The sequence below is a fragment of the Meles meles genome, chromosome 14 (assembly GCF_922984935.1).
Source record: "Meles meles chromosome 14, mMelMel3.1 paternal haplotype, whole genome shotgun sequence".
Taxonomy (NCBI): Eukaryota; Metazoa; Chordata; class Mammalia; order Carnivora; family Mustelidae; genus Meles; species Meles meles.
The window spans coordinates 84,019,730-84,032,426 of record NC_060079.1 but is presented as its reverse complement, the minus strand read 5'-3'; the positions used below and the strand labels follow the sequence as shown (position 1 = coordinate 84,032,426).

General features: G+C 57.1%; 1 protein-coding gene across 5 annotated transcripts in view; it reads left to right on the top strand.

Moving 5' to 3' along the window:
* RAB20 (RAB20, member RAS oncogene family) overlaps nucleotides 1-12,697 on the top strand; it is a 29,261-nt gene that overhangs the window by 14,672 nt on the left and 1,892 nt on the right. For 2 of the 5 annotated variants that reach the window (XM_046028305.1, XM_046028304.1), the window contains exon 2: nucleotides 10,711-10,913. The exons of 2 other annotated variants lie outside the window; for them this stretch is intronic. In XM_046028305.1, coding sequence (XP_045884261.1) covers nucleotides 10,748-10,913 — 166 coding nt within the window. In that variant the 5' untranslated portion in view covers nucleotides 10,711-10,747. Of the gene's footprint in view, nucleotides 1-6,547; nucleotides 7,167-10,710; nucleotides 10,914-12,697 lie in introns of those variants that run through there. One more of the 5 variants, XM_046028306.1, reaches the window with a different exon arrangement.

The window sequence follows — 12,697 nt, the reverse complement described above, 5'->3', positions numbered from 1 at the left end:
GGGGGCCGTCCAGGTCTCCGTGTCCGAGTCCTGGGGAAGGACGCGCACTCCCTGTGCTTCATGGCACCATGTTCGGCCCGGCCTGTTCGCAGACACTCCGGATCAGGTCGAGCCTTTGTGCCGGAAAGACTGCCAGGGCTGTGTCCCCGCAGAGATGGCTGGCCTGCCAGTCGCTGTGTCCTCGCTCAAAGCGGGCGTCTGCTCAGAACAGATGGCTGATGGGTGACTGTGGGTCTTGTGGAAAGTGGTTGTCTCAGGCCACTCGATGGTTCAGTGGCCCCAACTTCCAGCTCACGGCTGCGCCTGGGAGGCAGTGGAATTTTTTTTAGCTGAGTCAGTGGGACAGTTTTCTGGCAGGATATTGTCCTTTCTGTCTCTGAGTTTCAGCTGCCTCGCCCTCAGACTGTGGTAGTGAACCCGATTTCCAGGGTTGGTTCTGCGGCTCCGTTAGGACGTGGGCGTGAGGGGCCCTGCGTGGCTCACAGGACCTGCACCCGGGCTTTCTTCCTTCCCTGGAGGCCCAGCAGGGCCCCTGAGCCCTTGTAAGGAGGGGACACCTGTCCTTATTCCCATCTCGTGGCTTCTCTCTGACCTGCTGAGGAATAACTTCGGGGCTGATCGATGGGCATGGTTTGGGTTGGTTGTTTAATTTTCATGTATTTTGCTGGATGCTGAGTTCCAGCTTCCAGTCAGAGAGCAAGCGACTACTGTTTCTGTGGAGTGAGACGATCCCACAGGAATAAAGCACTTAGAAAACCAGTAGCCTATTGTCCAGAGTCCGGGGACGGTCAGCATTTGTTCTCAACAGGAGGCATGCTGGGCCTGGAGAGGCCCCCAGAAGAGTAAAGGGCACGGTCCGTCGCGTCTGTGCCCTTTGCACGTACTGCTCTGTACCTGTTTCTGGGGCTCCAGGCGAGGGTTTTGTTATCTTCCTCCTTTGTGCTGACTCTCTGTTTTGTGCCCGTCTGAGCTCCAGGAGCCCGTGCGGCCGCCTCCAAGTTCCCTCTGGTTTTCAGTCCTGTTCTGTGTCCAGAGTGAACCGCAGGAGGCGTGAACCCCTTCACTCACGGGCTCGCTCAGTCAACTCTGTGCACCTGCCACGTAGCGGGCGCTTTGCGGAGCTCAGGGACGAGCCGGGGACGAGCCGGGGACGACCGGGGACGAGGCAGAGGCTTTCCTCATGTGGACCTCATGCGGGTGCAGACGCGACCGCAGGCCAAGGGCTCGTACCGCGAAGGAAAGGTGTGCGTGGCGCGATGGGTCCTCGTTTGGATTTGAGGCTGTGGAGGCTCGTTGTCCCCCGTGGGAGAGAAGGTTCTGCCTCCGTGCGCTCATTAACCTCCTCGTGCCTAACGAATATCCCGTGGCACTCGGTGTTGTCACTGTGTGTCCTTCCACAGCCGCGTCTCCTTGACGCCTTTCATCAGAGATGACATCTGTCCGGCTCCCTCATTCAATGAACTAAATAAGATTTTTAACATGTATTTACTTTTTGTTTGTTTGTTTGTTTAAAGTAGACTCTGCATCCAATGTGGGGCTCAAAGTCATGACCCTGAGATCAAGAGCTGTGTGCTGTCCCGACGGAACCAGCCAGGCACCTCAGCATTTGCTTTTTACATCTTTATGGGAGTCTTGGTTTTGCCCTTTCTTGAAAATTGCCTTTTAACACATTTCAGAGTAGCATTGCTCTAAAAAATACTTGGCCACGGTGCCTGGGTGGCTCAGCGGGTTAAGCCTCTGCCTTCGGCTCAGGTCATGATCTCGGGGTCCTGGGATCGAGCCCTGCATCAGGCTCTCTGCTCAGCAGGGAACCTGCTTCCCCCTCGCTCTCTGCCTGCCCCCCCCTTGCTTGTGATCTCTCTCTCTTTTTCTCTGTCAAACAAATAAATAACATCTTTTAAAAAATGCTCGACCCAATCTCATTCCTTTCCTAATGAAATTTAGAGGCCCTCCATTGTTTTTTTTTTTTAAGATTGTATTTATTTGAGAGAGAGCCATCACAAGCCGGGGGGAGGTGGGCAGAGGGAGAAGCAGACTCCCTGCTGAGCAGGGATCCCGACGTGGGCTCGATTCCAGGACCCTGGGATCATGACCTGAGCTGAAGGCAGACGCTCAACGGATCGAGAAACCCAGGCACCCCTCTCCGCTGCTTTTATTTATTTTTTATTTTTATTTATTCATTTGACAGACCGTGAGAGGGAATGCAAGCAGGGGGAGTGGGAGAGGGAGAGGCAGGCTTCCTGCTGAGCAGGGGTGCTTAATGACGTAGCCCCCCAGGCGCCCCCTCCATTGCTTTTAAAATCCTTATTGTCTGGCGTTTTCCTTATGCAGACTAATCACTCCGCTGTTTCTGGGAGCGCTTGTTTCTTGGGGGTCCTTGAGCAGCTGCGTGAGCGCTGCGGGGCTCTGCTTCCAGATCAGAGATGTGCCCCACACAGGGAGGACAGACGACGTGGGTGTGCACATGGGCACGTGTCCATGTGCCCATGCATGCGAGTGTGCGCGCGTGTCTCGCCTGACGTCCCGCCGGGCACGTGAAGTGGGATCAGAGTTAGCTCTTGGCGGCGGTTCTGAGAGGGATGCTGACAGACGTGGTTAGCGGAATCGACGATGGTGGTGGGGACTCTGAGGCCCAGGGACGCCTGTGTCAATGACAAAGGGCAGAGGAAGCAGTTCTTTTCGGACTGGCTGCTGCTTGTCCTGCGGCCTGCGAAGCCAGGCTGAGTGCGGGATGTTTTAACTGCTTCCCCAGCGTGTGTCCTAACCGGAACTCTCCTGCCAGGACCTTGCCTGAGGAATAGATAAGGACAGTGTGTGATTTGCCTTTCCCAGAGCTTTGGGAGTAGCAGGGCCCTGCACTGCGATTGTATCGTGTCTATGGACACTTTGTTCCCACTTTTCAAAGCCTGCGGACCTGTTGTTTGCTCAGCCGCATTCCAAACCTAATTAATTTCCAGTCTGATTAACTCGGGCTGGTTACTGTGTAGCCACGGGCCCCTGCGCTCAAGAGGGAAGCTCTAACACCTGGCAAGTGGCCCCCTGCAGCTTGAGCCACTTGCCGCCCCTCCCCCTCCTCCCCAGGAACGACCAGGCGCGGAGTCCCAGGAGAAGGCACTAGAGGCTGCGGGCCGGTGAGTCTCAGAGTCAGCTGTGCTCATACGTGTCTCATCCTGCGTTGATGAGAGCGGCCGCTGGACCGCCCGCGGCTTTGCAGCCTTGCTTTCCAGAGGGAGGCCTGTGGGCCCGAGCATCCAGGCCCTGCCCAGCCCTCCCGAGTCCGATCTCCGGGTGGGCAGGAAGCGCTCTGGGCTCGCAGCCGCTGCGGAGGGAGCTGTGAGGGTCGAGTCGGGCGGGGACTTGGCCCTTCGGGTTTTCTGGTGTTCTTAGTAGGTGCTGTTTTTCACGTGCAATTCTGTCTCTCTGTCATCTCTTTAAATACACAGTTTTTTCTTTTTTAAAGATTTTATTTATTTGAGAGAGAGGCAGAGAGAGCGACAGAGATCATGAGAGCCCGAGCAGGGAGGAGAGGGAGAAGCAGGCTCCTGCCGAGCAGGGAGTGGACACGGAGGTCGATTCAGGACCCTGCAAGTGTGGCCTGAGCCACCCGCGTGCCCACAGACAGTTTTTCTATCATGGTAAGGGACACATAGCAAAGCGACCGTATACTCATCTTCTGTACAGCTTGGTGGCACCAAGTCCATTCATGTTGCTGTGCGACCATCCCTGCCGTCTCCGGAACTTTCTCCCTTCCCAGAAGAGGCTCAGTGCCCCCTGAACACCAATGCCCAGGCCCCCGCCCCAGTCCTGGTGCCCGCCACCCTGCTTTCTGTCTCTGTGAATTTGACTATTCTAAGTAATTATTTAAAAGATTTACTTTTGAGGGTGCCTGGGTGGCTCAGTGGGTTAAAGCCTCTGCCTTTGGCTCAGGTCATGGTCTCAGGGTCCTGGGATCGAGCCCCACATCAGGCTCTCTGCTCAGCAGGGAGCCTGCTTCCCCCCTTTCTCTCTGCCTGCCTCTCTGCCTACTTGTGATCTCTGCCTGTTAAATAAATAAATAAAATCTTAAAAAAAAAAAAAAGATTTACTTTTGGGCCCCTTGGTGGCTCAGTCGGTGAATCATCTGCCTTTGGCTTGTTGCGATCCGGGCCTGAGTCCTGGGATCGAGCCTGGAAACTGGGCTCCTTGCGCAGGGGGAGCCTGCTTCTCCCTCTTCCTCTGCCTCTGCCCTCCCCCCTGCTCGTGCACTTGGTCACTTTCTGTCTCTCTTTCTCTAAAATAAACAATCGAATCTTTTTAAAAAATGAGTTTTAACAGAATACTTTAATATGATTGACTTACAAGGGTTTTTTGCGCTGTTGAACTGAGGAAATTATACCCAGGTACTTCCAGGCTGCCCGAGCCATCCCCAGAAAGGGGTCCTGGTTTCACAGTGTCTGTCGAAGGATAAGGTACTCTCCGGGGAGTTTCATGAGAACACGCCCAGTGTGTGAAGCAAGAGATAACCAGACACCGTAAACATCTGGGAGATTCTAGGATTCCTTAGGATTGTTCAGAAAAGGTTTAATATGCTTCCCTCGGGATAGAATTAACAGAAAAACCTTTGTTCTCTGCTGTGTGGATTTCTCAGAAGACTTTGTATTCTGGAGAAGAACGGGACGCTGTTCTGGAGAGCCGGCCTGTCAGAAATAACTGCGCTGTTTACGGAATGGGGTGCCGCGGTAAGAGGCCGTTCTAGAGAAGTCGGTGTTTCGAGAAAGCTCTCTATAAAGAATGTTTGCCGTTCGGTCTCAACTCTGAAACGAGTAAAAACTTGCCCTGAAAAGTCCAAAATGATTTTAGTTTCCTGCTTTAGTAAGTAGAGCATTTGGCAAATAATTGAATTTTTCTTTGATAACCTCATTCTAGAAGTTAGTTATCCCAGGACAATAGTGTGTCTGTTGGAGGTAAAGGAGATCAGATCAAATATGCTCATATGTGAGAGGTTTCTGCTTTTTTTTAAAGCTCAGTCTCTTATGTAAGTGTCTTTTTTTGGATTTGCCTCTTTTAATATCGGATTGTTAGAGATCGTATCTTTATTTGAACTGTTTGGTTTTATTACGGAATTATTTTCGGTGCACTCATGTCTGAGGAGAGTGAAGTGATTTGAGAAGGACGCCCCAGTGACGATGGAACCTTCCTGGTCCTTTCGGGAAGCCTGGTGGTGAGTCACGGGCGAGGGACTAATTTCTGTGCAGCTCATGATTTAGTGCATTTGGCATGTGGCACGGTCTTTGTTTTGTGTTTCAGTCATCAAGTCATCAGACAAACAGAAATGGCACACGTGCCGATTTGGGTGAAAGCACGTTGCGTGTATTTAAATGAGAAAACAAGTTCCTTTTTCCTGAAGCGGCCTCTTCTCTGTCCCAGAGGGGGCGGTCCTGGGAGCTGGAAGTCACCGCGGGGCTGGGCTCCTCTGCCGGGGAGAGAACGTCTCCGGACTCGGCTCAGGCCCGCGTGCCCGCAGCCCCGCTTTCCTTGTCGGTCCCGTGGAAGCACGTGGCCTTCCGTGGCCGTAAGAGCAGCCACTTTCCTCCGTGTCACGAAGCAGGCTGTGTTTTTTTAGACCCTTTCATGGTGCCAGGCTGCTAAGCACAAAACGTCAGGAACTGTACGTTTGCGAGCGACTGAGTCGGACTCGGGTTGTAATTACGAACTTATCTTGGAAATGTTATTGACCCTCTTCTGTTGGTGCTGGGTTTTAGCTCCTCCTTCTGGAAGAAAAACAGCCCCATTTGTGTTGTGGGGTAGGGATTGTCCCTTCAAACTCCGGTTCACCATCCGGCTGATGCCTCTCGCCTCGGGTCTCCCCCGGCACAGGGTCCGGGGGTTCCCCTGTGCAGGGACGTGTGAACCCGGGGGGCTTGGCCTCACCCAGGCGGTGGGAAGGGTCTGGCCTCGGGATGGGGCTGCAGACACCCGGTGCACCCCCATCCATCCGAGAGCCTGGTCTGGCTCCTTTAGACTTGTGTACACCGCTGCCTGGCTGGGAGGCAGCCGCCGTCCCGTGGAAGTTGGCTCCACGGCTCACGCTTCTTGCGTTTTGCACTTACCTGGCCGTTCTGGGTTTGCTCAGTTTCTGGTAACAGGGGTCAGAGAACTCACCCCGTCGCTGTTTCCTCTGGATTTTGAGATATTGGCATTCTTTTCTTGAACCCAGGTCTCCCCCTAAGCCGTGCTCGAGTCGGACTGGGAGCTGGCCCGGGGAGTGGGGCCTTTGACCCCGATGGCCGGGGTCCATGCCTGCCCTGTGGGGTGGCCTGTGTGCGGTCCCCGCGAGGCGTCTGCACGTGTCCGGGCTGCGCGCGGTGCCAGAAGCAGCAGGTGCCGCGACAGTGCTGGGGCGTGAGCACCCCGCGGACTCACACAGGGGCCCAATGAGCCAGCGGCCAGCCCAGCCCTGCTTCCGCTCTGGCTGCTCGGCAGGGAGGAGCTCCGGACTCAAGGGGACTGTGTCCCCCTGCCCTGGCTGCTCGGCAGGGAGGAGCTCCGGACTCAAGGGGACTGTGTCCCCCTGCCCGTACCTGCCTGGTGCCGGCCACCTGTGCTTTTCACACTGGGTCTTGGGACAGTGTCCCCTGGGGCGCCGCCAGCTGCCCCCTCCTTCGCGGGAGTCTTGTTAGTTTTCGGTGGTGACCGCCTCTTCCCTCTTGCATTTCTCCAGAAAGACAGCGAACCGGCCTCGGGTGGTTGGTTCCTTCTCGAGCAATCAGATTAGAGCGCAGAGGTCCTCCCCGTGGCAGCCCAGGGCCGAGCCAGAAACAGTGAAGCAATTTTAGACGCTGCTGTCCCCAGGGACTTAGCCGTGGGATTGGCGACTTGTTTTCAGGAAGTCAGCAAACTGCTGACTTGGCTCAGTAGATGATGCGGACTTTGTCCCCATGGTCCGGGGCACCCGAGGTCAGTGCTGTCCCAGCTGTCCCCTCAGCTTCTCCTTCAGCGGGTCACTGCAGGCCACAGATGTCCCGCTTGTCTCCTGCGTGTGGAGGGGGCGGGAGGGCCAAGGGGAGGAAGCAGAAGCTTCTCTGGGCAGCCTGACCCCTGCACGTGGACCTGGTCTTGTTTGATGTGTGGCTTCTGGCGTCTTGGCCGGCCAGGCCTCACCCTGCAGCCCGGGGCCCCTGCGGAGTGTGAGTCCTGGGCGGAGATTTATTCTGTCTGCCCCGGGGAGTCTGGAGTGTGGGTGTGGGCGGCTGTAGGCTTTGGGGGACACCCGCTCCGTGTGTCCGTCCCAGCTACGGGAGACCCCTGGGCTGGCAGCCAGGCCCTCCAGGCTCCGCCTCATGGTCCCTTTGCAGGTGTCAGACTCTGTGTGTCCCCTGCCCCCCCACGGGTGCGGATGGCCATGGGAAGGGCGCTGCCACAGCCCGGCGCCCCGACACCGGCTTCCTCTCAGGCCCGTCCACCTGCTCCAGCGCTGAGGGCCTGCGGGCATCTGGGGGCCAGCACTCCGCCCCTTCGGATGACAGAGACCCCTTTTATAGGACAGAAAGCAAGAATGAAAGATAGAAAGAAGGAAGAAATAACTTCAAACCCCAGCAAATGCCCCTTGAATTCCCCGTTCCATCCCGGCCCCTGTGCTGTGCTCTCCTGCCCACCAGGAAGGTCTCGGATCTGGAAATCCTAGCTTTCCTGTGTTTCTTGTTCAGCTGCTGAAACCCTGGCAGGGAGGCTCATGTGTTTTGTGGAAGGGTCTGCCCCGTGGGGTCTGCACGTGGGAAGACAGCCGGTTGGGCCCGGGAGCAGGGCAGACCGTCTTGTCTCAGTCCTCAGCGATGTGTACAGCTGCTAGAAGCCTGTCCCCAGACTTGCCCTCCTTCCTGTGGGCGAGCAGCCAGTGTGGCCGGGACCATGGCCTCCTGCTGCCTGGGGGGCCCGGCGGGTCTGGGGTTGGGACCCAGCTGTGGGCCACCACGGACCGCCTCCCGGAAGGTGTGCTGCTCTGGGCTCCCAGGCCACCATGTGGGTGCACTCTCCATTCCGGGGGGATCAGGGCCTCCCTGGAGACAGCCTGGAGCTGGGAAAGCGGGAGGGGACACGGGCCCTCTGGGGAGCCCTGGCTTTCAACAGCCTCGTTCCTGAGGGCACGCATTCCAGGAAACGGGTGTGATCCTCAGGCTTCCCCAGAGGCACAGAACCAGTAGGATGTGGAAGTAAGTGTAATTATAAAAACGGAAACATAAATTCATATATATATTTAACATGTAATTATATATAATATATAACATAAAACATTCGTATTTAAATGTAATATGTATTATACATAATTTATGTATTAAATGTGTATTATGTAAATATAAAATTTATATATAAATATAATATGTATATGTTCTTGAGTTTATAAATAAATACAAAGTAAATAAAGAAGGAAGGAGGAAGGGAGAGCGGGAGGGAGCTGGAGGCGTCAGCTCCGGAGAGGGCGGGACTCCCAAGTCTGAAATCTGCTGGGCAGGCGGGCAGGCTGGCAGGCGGAGACCGGGGAGGAGCTGGTGTGGCAGTCTGGAGCTCCAGATCTGTGAGGCAGCTGGCTGAGAGTCTCTATAACTCAGGCTGTGGTGTTGAGGCAGAAATCCTTTCCAGGAAATCCCAGACTCTGAAGGCCTTCAACTGCTTGGACCAGGCCCACCCACCTCTCGGAAGGCCATCTACTTACTCAGAGTCGACTGACTGCAGGTCTCAGTAACCTCTGGTCACATCCTCACTGACCCTGGAGGCCAGGTGGGCACTGTTGCCCGGTGGTTAGCCGACACACAGGTCTGTGGTGGTGGCGGGTTCCCTGCGTGCGGCCTGGGACCCCTGGTGGATGGTGGATCCTTGTAGGAAGCGTCCTTGCCTCTGCTGTGTGCACACACCGGGAGAGGCGGCTGCACCCCGTGCTGGCCTGGGACAGCCAGGCCTTTCGTCAGCCCTGGGGCCCAGGTGCGGCTTTTCTGTTAAAGCCTGAAGGGGCTTCAAACGTTTGTGAACCTTGCTGGGCGTGGCGGTTTCCAGGGGCCGTTCCCCAGCTGTGCTCATCGTCCCTTCCGGAGCACAGCCAGGTGGGAATGTTCCAGATTCCGCCCGTGGCGGTAGACTCGAGTCAGAACACACCCGGGATTTCGAGCTGCAGTAATCTCACAGGTCGCGTGTATAGTCCCACAGTGGCACTTGAGGGCACGGAAGAAGGATTCTGTTTTTACAGGATCTCAAGGGGAAGGACTGCACAGCTCCGCCTAGACGGGACTCCTCGGGCTGTTTCCACGCCGGCCTGTTTCTCCCCGTTCACACCTCTGGTGCTGTGACCCGAGTTCTTCGTCTTTCTCAGGTGGCCACACTGGTGTTTTTGTGAACTCCTGCCCGGTGGGTGTTCCCGACCCTGCGGGGTGTTTTACGAGTTCCTCCTTCCCGGCAGCTCGGGGACTCAGTCGGGGGAGCTTCCGACTCCCGATTTCGGCGCAGCTCGTGTTCTCGGGGTCTTGGGATCGAGGATCTCATCGGGCTCTGTGCTGGGCCCGGAGTCTGCAGGAGAGTCTCTTTTCCTCTGCCCTTCTGTGCTCCCCCCGCCTAAAAAAAAAAAAAGTTCCTTTTTTTTCCTGTTTGTGTCTGTGTTTCCTGGTAGACGTTACTCTCCCACGCATCAAAGTCAGCAGCCTCCTGCTGCTCCCGTCAACAACCTGCGGCTTATCTCCCACTTGCTCCGGACAAGCTGGTGGGGGTCCCCTCTGGCTGCCCCTCGCCTTCCCCAGGGAGTTTCTCAAATCACACGGGCACCCATGTCCCCGTCACATCCCGGTCCATGTGCTCTGGCGCGGGGGTCCCCGCATCACTCTCATTTCAGAAAAAATGAAACAGAACATGCCCGTATTTAAACCGTGCAGCCAGCATTGGGATTTCCGATGGCCCCGCACCCGTGTATTATTTCAGACCGTTTAAGCAGAAGTGATACCGTGCTCGGGGCTGAGGACGGCTGAGGATGGAAGAGAAGCCAGTCGAGCAGTTTCCCTTGTCTCGTAGCTGCCTGGGGTCCCTGTGGGCGGCCGACTCGTGTCCCTGTCCCCCCTCTCCCCACCGTGCCTGCTGCCAGGCTGTTTTCGGCCACACAGGTCTAGCCCCCAGATCCAGTATCACACCCGGAGCTGGGGAGAAGGCCATCCTCTGGAAGGCAGGCTCGTAAAGTAAGACCAGCGGTCTTGCAGTGGACGTGGACACCAGAGCCCGTGTGTGAGCGCCTGAGGACGAGCCCCGGACATGGGGTCCTGGGAAGGTGTCTGTGCTCGGGTCTGGGAGGGGTCCGGTGTAGAGCACGTACACTGCCGGGAGCTTCCCCGTGTCCCACACTTTCACAGCCTCCCTCGGGGGGACTGGCCACAGGACACTGGAACGGAGGGCTCAGAGTTCCTTGCCCAAGGTCACACTGTGGGGACTTGAAAGCAGATGGTCTGTGCCCAGAGTCCGGCTTTCCCACAGGTGGTGAGAGCACAGACTGCCTCGTAGGTGGGCCAGGGTCCCAGCTCTGGGCTCCAGTCTCAGCTTCCCCCTCTGAGATGTGCGGAGGGGAAGGCCCCCTTTGTGTGGTTGCTGGGAAGGCCGCGTGGGCATGTCCCCCGCTCTGACGCCACCCCAGCTTCTCCCGGTCACTGGCCCAAGCTTTCCTCCCCCTCCTGGTCTCCGTCTCTCCCTCTCCCCTGCCCCCAGGCCCTGGTGAGCACCAGGCCAGTCTCAGCATCTCCAGATGTGGCTGTCTTCCATGCCTCAGGGGAGATGGCATCTCGCAGTGTGTGTCCCTGCGGCACTGAGCTCCCCCAGTGTCCTTGGACAGATGAATGGGCAAAGAAAGTGTATCCCAGGCACACAATGGAAGATTATTCAGCCTCCAAAAGAAGGCCATTCCTGCGGATGTGAGTACATGGGGGGACCTCAGTGAAACGGGTCTCGTCTTGATTTGCTTTGAGATGAGCCAGGGGTCCCGGACAGTCTCACAGGCCCATGACCTGCAGCCCTGTGGACCACCCACCGCAGGGGGAGCCCAGGCAGCTTCCTGGAGGTGGAGGAGGCTGGGTCGCTTTCCTGGACTCTTGCCCACCCCCGTAACTGGCAGGCCGCATGGTCGGGCCCGCCCACCCTGGCAGCCTGGCCCCATCACCCGGTCCAGCGTCTGATGACCCACAGCTGCACTGGTCAACTGGGAGCAGCTCTTGGTTTTCTCCTGACCCTCTCAAGGCTGGCGTGGGGCAGCCTGGTGCCCCCGGAATCAGACCATGAGGCTGCTGAGTTCCTCAGTGAAGCCCAGGAGGGGGAACTACGGGAATTCCCGGGGCTTTGGCTTTGGAGTTGGCGTGTGGAGCCTCAGGCCGGGGAACACGGTGCGGGGAGAGAGGGAGACCCGGCCCGGCTGTGGCGGGAGAGTTGGTGTGCACCACCCGCGTAGACCCGGAGCGGAACTTCTCCGGACGCAGCGGTGCCTCACTCTGCTAGGCTCCCAAACCACCAGAAAACTCACTAGGCTTGAGTTCAAACACCGTGGGCTGGGCGGAGCCGGCCGTCGGACGCCGAGTCTTCCGATCACCTCTGTGTTCGCTGTGGTCTCGATGCCGCACATCCCAGGGCGTCCCACTTGAATTCAGTTTGGGTTCAGTTCCCGGTTCTGTTCCCCGCGTCTGTGCCGTGACGGGCACTGCATGCGTCGGAAAGCAGCTGAACGCCGCAGAGTCTCTAAAACAGAATTTTAACATTTCTGGCGTGGGCTGCTTCCCGTAAGCCCTTCAGTCGCGGGGATGCCCGGCCCGTGGGTCCTGGGATCGCGGTGGCTGCTCGGACGGGCTCCGGGCTCCTCTCAGCCTGGCAGCTGGGATCTTCCATTCCCGCGCCCTTAGTTACTGTGACTTTTTCTCGTATCGCTGTTGTGTACTTCTTGTTTTTATTTATTTATTTATTTATTTATTTATTTTTTTAAAAGATTTTATTTCTTTATTTGACAGAGAGAGACCACAAGTAGATAGAGAGGCAGGCAGAGAGAGAGAGAGGGAAGCAGGCTCCCCGCTGAGCAGAGAGCCCGATGTGGGACTCGATCCCAGGACCCTGAGATCATGACCAGAGCCAAAGGCAGTGGCTTAACCCACTGAGCCACCCAGGTGCCCCTGTACTTCTTGTTTTTAAAAGGCAAGGCAGACATTTTTATGGGAAAGGGAGAGTATTCTAGGCCCGGGCTTGGTTGCCCCCAGTCATCCCCAGTGAACCACCTGGCCGACTCGGAGACACTCTCCCGGGACGGCTGGAAGGCCGCCGCCCTCTCCCGTGGCCGCTGCCTCGGGAGAGCTCGGGTGGAGGCGGGAGCATTTTTCCTGTTGGAAAACCTCCTCGCGGCTGGAGATGGGATTGGTGTCTGACGGAGGAGCCCTTGCTCAGGGCGGTGGTAGGGAAGCCTGTCAGGCTTTTCTTCTCGCCCGCCGCGGCCAGTGTTCCCGTCTGTTTCTGAAGACGCCTCAAGCATCGTCTCCTGGGGTGGGTCCGGGTCGCGCCGGGGCGGGGTGTGTGTGTGTGTGTGTGTGTGTGTGTGTGTGTGTGTCTGCGCCGCTGACGTTCTGCCCTGCTGGCAGGCAGTGTCATTTGCCGTGAACTTGCAAAGAAATGGTCCGTCCCGGGACTGCTGGCTGTCGGTGCTGAGGGTAGCATGCGGCTCTGG